This window comes from Echinops telfairi, unplaced genomic scaffold (genome assembly GCF_000313985.2).
Source record: "Echinops telfairi isolate 266 unplaced genomic scaffold, ASM31398v2 ScPeMD7_443;HRSCAF=831, whole genome shotgun sequence".
NCBI classification, from domain to species: domain Eukaryota; kingdom Metazoa; phylum Chordata; class Mammalia; order Afrosoricida; family Tenrecidae; genus Echinops; species Echinops telfairi.
Genome location: NW_022104341.1, coordinates 7,763,598 through 7,772,911, shown reverse-complemented (window position 1 = coordinate 7,772,911; position 9,314 = coordinate 7,763,598). Strand labels below are relative to the sequence as shown.

The 9,314-nt window shown below is 48.8% G+C and overlaps 1 protein-coding gene across 3 annotated transcripts in view; it reads right to left on the bottom strand.

Moving 5' to 3' along the window:
- Positions 1-235: 235 nt before the first annotated feature.
- The window catches only part of HENMT1 (HEN methyltransferase 1), a 26,497-nt gene continuing 17,418 nt past the window's right edge, over positions 236-9,314 (bottom strand). For 2 of the 3 annotated variants that reach the window (XM_004699549.2, XM_045292052.1), the window contains exons 6-8: positions 2,878-3,057; positions 1,966-2,143; positions 236-1,091 (exon numbers count right to left, since the gene is read on the bottom strand). In XM_004699549.2, the coding sequence (XP_004699606.1) occupies positions 675-1,091; positions 1,966-2,143; positions 2,878-3,057 (775 nt within the window). In that variant the 3' untranslated portion in view covers positions 236-674. The remainder of the gene's footprint in view (positions 1,092-1,965; positions 2,144-2,877; positions 3,058-9,314) is intronic. The other variant, XM_045292053.1, reaches the window with a different exon arrangement.

The following is a 9,314-nucleotide window of genomic DNA, read 5'->3' as shown; positions in this document are numbered from 1 at the left end:
CACCTTTAACCCAACCAGGAAGCTCCTGGGGTACAGGGTGCTTCCAAAATACAGCCAGGAGGCTGAGCAGGAAGCAGCTTTCTGCCAAAACATCAGTGCCTTTGTTTCACAGGCAGTTTTTGACTAAAAGTACAGAGGTTAAAACTGAATCCCATATAGTCCTTTTAAACTAATTTAGAAGCTACTCTCACCCCTGCAAAAAGGTTGTGAGCACAATTAGATAACACCATTTTCTTTCAAGTATTTAATGTCACATTATGCATATGGTTGTAACAAAAAATATGCCAATGAACGCACACATTATGAACTTCCTACCCTGTCCTCCCAAAAAAGCATATAAAAAACAAACCCCCAAACCAGGGTTCAGTAGATAAATTCTAAATTAACGGTCCGTAAGCTATTACCACGTCCACTTTCTTCATTCTTGAGGAAACATGGAGGAAACATCTAAATGACAAAGAAAAGTACACCATTTGGGGGTCCACCTGAACATCTTGTTCAGGGGGACAGCAAACAGCCTGGCTGCACAGAAGTCCAGCGCCGGCGGCCAGTGGTGTTGGGAGAACTTCGTACTCAAGAGAGAGAGCTGCCTCAATGTTGACTACGCACACACTCACAGAAGACGGAACCTGTGAGCCCAACAGCTGGGCCCAGCATTCGAGGAGCCTGGACGCTCACTCATCCTGGTCCTGCTCCTGCATGGCGACCATCACTGCGGAGCCGTCGCTGTTGAGCATCACCGCGTCGGCGAGCAGCGTTCTCAGCATCTCTATGTTGATGCACAGGTGCTTCACTTTGGGCAGGGAGAAGAGTCTTTCCAGGGGCACATAGAACACATTCCCCACACAAAAGGGCTTGGGCGTCTTCTCTAGGCTGGCTGTTAACTGCGCGAGGACAGAGGGGAAACACTGGACGGGAGGCCCTGGGCGGCCGGTGTCCTGGGGCAGCCCCATGAAGTCCCGGTTGTCCTGCGGCTTCAGGCTCTCCAGCAGATCCCTCCGCATGTTGTCGACCTGGGAGACCACTTCATTGACCACGGCATACTGGCGGTACTTCGGCTGCTGCAAACTCGGGTAGGTGGTGGTATAAACCTGAAAGGGGCAACGAGGATCAAAACCCAACCAGCTGACAAGATGGCAAACTTCAAAACCAACCGCCAACCTTGATTGTGCCACATAAGAACTGCGTGTGCCTTCTGTGTGTACGTCAAACCTACTGATCTTAAGAGCTACAATACTGATGGGAGACAAAGCGCGGACGGACACTAGCTGATTGGCTTTCAACAGTCTAACGAAGAGAAGTGTAACCTCGAGCTCCCGGCCAGCCTTCAACCAAACCACGCCAACCCCAGTCTCCGCTTGCTCTCAAGGAGAAAGGGCTAGATGGCGAAGGGTCCCTTCACTTAGAGAAACGGTGTTTCTTCTCCCCCACCCACCCCCACCCCAGACCCTTAAACCAAACAGGCCTGACAAATGCAGAGGCTCAAGTCCAAACAGTCACTTCCGGAGCCAAGTTGAGGAGGAATCCGACTGGCTCCCCTCTGTCCTGTAAAAGGGGGGCTACTGGCACTGCCCAGCTCGGGGGGCTGGGCCCCCCAGCACACGGTTACTTGCTGTCATACATGCTCTGGACACCGCCAAAGGCCCGGGAGCCCCAGGGCTGCTGCAGGAGCCACTGCTAATCCTCTGACTCAACTTTCAACCCAAAGGCCCAGGTAACGAATTTGTCCTGTCAACTTTCACCCACATCACACTGAGAAGACCAGCTGCTGCCACACCAGTCATGGAGCCCAAGGATTTTCCTAGGGCAAAAAGATGTGTTTACATTCACCTCTATTTGGGAAACTTTTGGCAAGAAACCGTTCACACCAGATGTATCCTGCTTGCCCCAATAGCACTCTCCCGTGCGCAGGCACACCCTTGGTCTCTCTCTCTCTCTCTCACTCACACCCACAAATACACTCACGACGTCATAAGCATGTTCCTCCTGCTGCTCCGGGATGCAAAGCTCGGCCTCCTTCGTGAGGCTTTTCCTGAAGATGCCTATCTGGGTGCAGTAGCCAACATGCTCACATCCATCAGGAGGCTCTCCGACACCGGTGAAATTCACGGAGTAACCGTAGCGATGCGCCACCTCCAGAGCCCTGAAGCCACAAGGGGAAATTCATGCTTTTGACCTTACAACAAAGCTAGGACATGATTTTTTTCCCACCAAGATATTAAACGTAAAATATTTTATAAGTATTATCAGAAACCATTTCTAGTCAATAGAATGCCAACAACAACGCTGTAATTCCTAACCCATCCTTTCCCACACCAGCCCCGGGCACGGCATGCACGGGGGTTGCAGCATTTCCTGAGGGGAGCACTCAGGCCAGGGCTCGGTTTGGTTTCGTAGGAAGCACCGAGTGCGGTGGAGAAAAGGGAAGCTAGCAGGCAGGGGGAGGAAACACTAGAGAGACCACAAAGGCCCCCAACTACTTGGAATTACGTAAGAAACCTAGCCCGCTGTGGCACCCAGGTGGGCCACCCCTGGACAAAGGCATGGCCCTCCCCATGGCAGCCCTGCACCTCCCATTCTGTGGCAACACTCCAGGTGCGTTCACCTCAAAAGTGGCTGGTGCCAAACCTGTCTCGGAACAAACCTCCCCTCCTACTGCGCCCACGTGAAGGCTCTTTTGTAATCTGAGCTCAAGAAAAGTTAACGGGGTAAAGAAGAATGACGAATTGGGGAGTCAATGTCATTGAGAGAAATGAAAAAAGCAACATTTTGGGTAATGAATACACATCAAGATTTACTTACTAATCTTTAAAACAAAAAACCACTGTCTAGGAGGCTCTCAATTCTCGGGATCCATCAGCAGACATGCAAGCTCACCAGGTCTGAAACTGCCTTCTGTTCCACTCGAATTTGTGGTCAGAGTCCCTCAAGGTCACGGCTGGGAAAAGCGGGTTGAATTCGGAGTTCGGCGTGCTGATGACGACCATGGCTGGAGACATGAACCCAAACACCACTGCAGGGAATCTGGCCAGGTCTTCCGACTCCAGATGCTCTATTCTGGAATGATTCCCGGCAAACCCACCATGAAGCTGAGCTTCCTGTTTGGACATTGTCCTCGTGGGTTTAGCAAAACAATCTCTCCCCCTCTACAATGGTTTCTCCCTCCTTTACATTCTTAATGAATGCCTAACCATCATCCGGTATTCTCCTCCTCCCCCACAACCCATGGTGTGTTCTCAGTGAGCTCCTGCTCTTTGCTGCACTCTGTAAGCCACACCCTAAACACTTCTTTTTAAAAAGATGCCGAAGCAGGATCTGTTCTGGCCAAAGCATAACCAAACCCGATACTTTCAATTGCCTCATCTGCATATGCGCGCTAGACTACTGACTACTGAAGGCAGGAAGAGAGGATAAGTGTGAATTATGGTGTTGGCACTGAAGACTGAAGTGCCATGGACTGCCAGGAACAAGCAAATCTGTCCTGGAGGGAGTGGAGCCAGAACGCTCCTTGCATGGCAAGACTTTGATCTCACATCCTTGGGCCATTTGGTACAGCAGAGGGCAGGAAAGAGGAGACAGACGGGACTCTGGGGGGACGGATTCAAACAGTGGCTACAACCATGGGCTCACCCAACTGTGAGGATGATCAAGGACCGGGCAGGGTTGTTCTCTTGTACAAGGGGTCACCATGAGTAGTCAGAACCCACGTGATGGCACCTACCCTCCCCACCACCTGCCGGATAGGTGGCACTGAAAAAGAAATGCCCCTGCGCTGGGACTCTTTAAAGTGCATGCCCTGTATCAACTAATGCCCTGCAGACAGACAAGCCCAGGCTGCGGGACACTCGATATGGTAATTAATTATCAATTATTCTGCAGAAATGCCAAGAGCAAATAAGGCAATGAATGGCCGGGCAGAGCAGTTCCAGGTGCAAGGAGAACAGTGCTGACAACAAAGTGCACGGTGCGATGCTGGAGCGAGTCCTACACCAAGAATTTAAAACTAGTGCAGACGAGTGATAGACCTTCCATGTGAACCGAGGCCCAGAGTTTCACTTTCCTGTGATGGTTATTCTGTAGTTATGTAAGAAAGAGATCCTTGCTCTTGGAACACATTTGACAGGGTTCTGTGATGTCCATGGGAAAACTTCACAATCCTTTTTTTGGGGGGAGGGAGGAAAGGGGGAGCTGGAATTCCTTGTGACAAGTTCAAGTCCATTTGGATTTTAATTTTCCTTTAAAAAAATCACTAAGACCACTATTTACATTTGGGGGATAAGGAATCTGCAGGAATTTTTTTGGTTTTTAAAGAAACACAATACATATGTTTACGCAGCCTATCTCCAAGAAATGAAACCAACAATATCTTTCTAAACCTTCCACATCCGGGGTCTTCCCTCCCCCAACTCCACAATCTCCTAATCTTCCCCTCTCCCTGTTCCTCCCCCATCCCTGACCGCCTCCTCATAGTCATCAAAGTCTTGTCCTATGGGTGTACAAACCACATTTCTCTGTTTTCTTTAGAATAGTGGTGTGATTAAATATTTATCTGTACGATTGACCAAGTCTGCTAAGCACAATGTTCTCCAGTTTTATCTTTTAATTAAATTTCCTCACAAACTTTATGAAGCCCCCTCATATGCTGAAGTAGAAATAGAAACAATGTATTCAACTTACGTACAAACATTACATGCATAGAGTTGGAGGGTCGACACAACTTCCTGACTCACTAGGAAGCGACAGCCATCACGCCAGGGCACATGGGCAAAGGTGCCAAGGGAGCCGTGCGACAGAACTAAGAAGCCAGGAATGACAGAACTAAGAAGCCAGGAACGGGTCACGCAAACAAAGGCAACTGACCTTTGACAAAGGAGCAAAGGGAATTTGATAATGGAAGGTGTTTTCAACACATGGAGCTGAAATTGAACATCCAAGTGACATCATCTAGACACAGAACTTACATCTTTCACCAAAAAAACTAACTCAGAATGGATTAGAACCATGAATGTTTTTGACACAAGACCATATAACTTCTAAAAGACAGTAGTATAGGATAACATCTAGACAGCATCAGGCTTAATGATGATTGTGGATATATCAAAAAGGAAGCATATAGTTAAGTTAGACTTCATTAAAATTACAAGACAGTTTTGGAAATGATGGCAACATATGTACAAATGTGCTTGATACAATTAATGTATGGATTGTTATAAGAACTGTAAGAGCCCCCAATAAAAGGATTAAAATAAAGATGTACAAAGAACTTATAAAGGTCAACAATGAGAAAAATCCAACTGAAAAAAAATGGGCAAAACATCAGAATAGTCACCTCACCAAAGATAGAAAGATGTCCGAAAATAAACGTGAAAAATGCTGGCGATGGTGCCACTGAAGAATTAATGCACCAAAATAATGGGAAACCATGACGTAACTATTGAAATCCCAAACGAACATCGCCAAATGCAGACAAGGATGGGATGCAGTGGGAAGCCGGTGAGAGTGCACACCGGAACCGCCACCTCAGAGGCAGTTTTCTATGGAGAGGGGAGGGGTGCTCCCTGTGACCCCGACAACTACCCCACAAAGGGACAAATAACGCGCACACCACATCTCAGAACTCTGGGCAGCAGCGGAGGAGGGAGGGTTGAGAAGCCAAGGAGGGGAGGACTGGGACACACAGAAGCAGGGAGAATCCACCCCCTCCCGCTGAGAGCAAGTACTCCTCTTCACAGCCATGTGGGACAGGGCTGGGCAATCGGCACACAGGGACACCGAGAAGGTCAGAGGAAGCGGCAGCCTGACTGCTTACAGCAGGGCATCCCGTGGGTGTCCGCAGGCCGTGTAACTGAGAGGGTAAAGGGAGATAGTGGTCTGGAGAGAGAGAGAAAGGGGCTGAGTCTCACTTTCTAAGGCCCAAGACAGATGGGCATTAGGATGAGGTAGAATTCCAATGGCATTAAAATCAAACAAAACCTCACAATAGCTGATGCTGACTCCTAGCAGGCCCGCGGGGCAGGGTGGAACTGACCCTGTGAGTGTCCAAGACTGACTGTACAAAGCCCCATCTTTCTCCCAAGAGGCAGCCAGTGGCTTCAAACTGCTGACCTTGAAGTTAGCAGCCCAATGTGTAACTCCTACACCACCAGGGGGTCCTTACAATGGCACCAGGATACAGGAAATACTTTAGAGGAGCAGGGAAATGGCTCAGGACTGCCCGTACTGCGACAGGAGACACTGGGGGAGCCAGGGCACAGGTGCCCATGAGCACATGCCAGAGGAAAGGTGAGCTCTACCAGTATGGCAACAGCTGTGACCAGCTGAGTCAGGTCCGCCCCTGTACATGCATATGAAACTCCAGAGATCAAGCAGCCTACTCAGGTACACGGTTACCTCCTCAGAACCCCACAGGGGCAGTGCTACCCTGTCCCATGGGGTTGCTATGAGTTTGAATCCGTTGGACAGCTGGGAGTTTGGTTCTGTGGTTCCCAGGAGAAGATGCCGGGCTTGCCGTCTTGGGTTGCGTCGGAGTCACAGGGAGACTCCCTGTGGTGCAGGGTGAAGCTGCCCATCAGGGTTTCGAAGGCTGCCAAGTCAGACTGCTGCAGCTTTCTCCCCTGAACGCAGTCTCCACACTTTCCGTGGACAACGGGGGGGGGGGGGGGGGGGGGGGGGGGGAGCTGGCCACTGTGCCACCCCAAAATAGCCCCATGCAACAAAAAAAAATCTAGAATGCAAAATGTAAAGTAAAAAAATAAAAATAACAACAAAGTGGTCCAAGTCCAACAAAACCGCAATCCCTTAGTAGAACAAGAGGAGGGGGAACAAGCAAAAGCAGAACACAGAGCGGACACGTGCCCGTGGGGCCCAGGCTCGCAGAACACGCGGGGAATGTTCCACCTGCGGCACGGAATGCTTGTGAAAGCAAAGCGCACACATAGAAAACGGGCAGAGATGGTGAGCCCAACGCAGGAAGAAATGGAAGACCCCACGTGGAGACAAACTTGCCCGTAGCTCAAACGGAGCACAAACAACTCAAAACGGACCAGAGACCTACCAGAGACCTACCTGTTACACCGACAACCACCACATGCCTGGGGAAAGTTGAGGATGAATACCACGAGGCCTACTCGTGTGTGAAAATAGGATAAGATCACGAGGTGTCGATGCGATCAGGTATCAGGCACAAAAAATCGTATCATTGTGAATGAGAGTGCGGAGTGGAGACCCAAAGCCCATCTGTAGACAGTTGGACATGCCCTCACAGAGGGGTCACAGGGAAGAGATGAGCCAGTCAGGGTGCAGTACAGCACCGATGAAACACACAACTTTCCTCTAGCTCTTTGGTGCTTTCTCCCCCCCACTATCATGACCTCAATTCTACCTTACAAATTGGATAAGACCAGAACATGCACACTGCTACAGACAAGAGCCCGAAACACAGGGAATCCAGGATAGATAAAGCCCTCAATCAACAAGTTTCTGAGGCTATAAATCTTTACAGGGTCAAAGAGCCCCATCTTTCTCCCATGGAGTGGTTAAGGGGCTTTAACCACTGACCTTGCAGTTGTCAGTCCAATGCTACCTGACAGCACCACAGATACATACCCCATTCTTGTCAGGTCCGACTCGGCAGCCCTGTGTAACAAGAACAAAACACTGGCCCCATCCGTGTGCCTTCCGCCATCCTCACAACTGCTATGCTTGGGTCCACGGTTGCATCCACTGGGGTCCATCTCCCTCTTTTCCACTGCCTCCCTACCAACATGGTGTTCTTGCCCAGGTCTGCTGATCACATGCCCAAAGTACTGAGACAAGGTCTCGCCACCCTTGCTTTGTAGGAGCATTCTGCCTGGACTTCGTCCAAGACAGACTTGGTGGTTCCTTTGGCAGTCCATGTCTTCGCCAGCACCGTAATTCAAATACATCGACTCTTCTGCACTCTTCCTCAGTCAGTGCCCAACGATCACATGCACATCAGGCAACTGAAAATACCAAGGCTCGCATCGGCTCACCGTAGGCCTCAAAGTAGCACATTGCTCTTCAATACTTTAAAGAGGTCTTGTGCAAGTTTACCGATGCAATGCATCATTTGATCTCGACTGCTGCTTCCATGAACATTCTTTACGGATCCAAGCAAGACAAAACCCTCGATTTCAATCTTTTCTCCATTTACCATGAGGCTACCTCTTGGTTCAGTCGTGAGGTTTCTGGTCTTCTTTACTTCGAGATGTAATCCACACTGAAGGCTGCAGTTCTTGATCTTCATCGGCAAGTGCTTCAAACGGCCTCCTCGCTTTCAGCAAGCGAAGTTACGTCACCTGCACATAATAAGCCTTCCTCCAAACCTGATGCTGCTGCATTCTTCAGGTAAGTCAGCTTCTCTGATTTGTTCGGCATTCAGATTGGATAAGTATGGTGAGAGGATACAATGCAGATGCATAAGATTGATTTTAAACCATGCAGTATGCCCTTGTTTACACAACTGCCTCTTGATCCTTGTGCAGGTTCCACAGAAGTCCAACGAAGTGTTCTGGAATTCCCATTCTTCTTTAGGCTGGCCACAATTTATTATGATCCACACAGCAAATGCCTTGCCACAGTCAGTAACATAAACATCTCCTAGTACTCTCTGCTTTGAGCTAAGACCCATCTGACATCTGCAATGATATCCCTTGGTTCCACATCTCTTCTGAATCTGGCTTGAATTTCTGGCAGTGTCCTGTCAATGTACTGCTGCAACTGTTGAAATATCAGCAGCAAAATTTTACTTGCATTTGATATCAATACTGCTCTATAATTTGAGCATTCTGTTGGATCGCTTTTCTTTGGAATGGGTACCAATATAGATTTCTTTCACTCAGTTGCCACGTAGATGCCTTCCAGACAAGTGAGCACATCACATACATTATCAGCCTGTTGAAACAGTTCCTTTATACTCCATCCCTGTGTTTGGCAAACACCTTCAGCACAGTTTGGAATACATATAACAAGGAGGCTTCAAAACGTTCATGGCAAAATTGAATTAAAATATAACAAAAAATTTCCACGAACATTTTGAAGGCCCCTCAGACCTTTGTAAATGACGGAACATTTTTGGAAGTACACCCAAGAGCCTGATAGCAATGGTTGCCTCTGGGGAGGAAAGCTCGGTGGTTGGAAGAGAGGCAAAGGAGGCTTTTCAACACATCTTTTTCCCTTTTGAATGTCCCGGGGAATACAAAAATTAGACTGGGAGACAGAGTGTGACACCCCATCAGACTTGACTGGAAAACACTTGTAAAGGCCAACAAACAGACCTTGAACTATTTATAGAC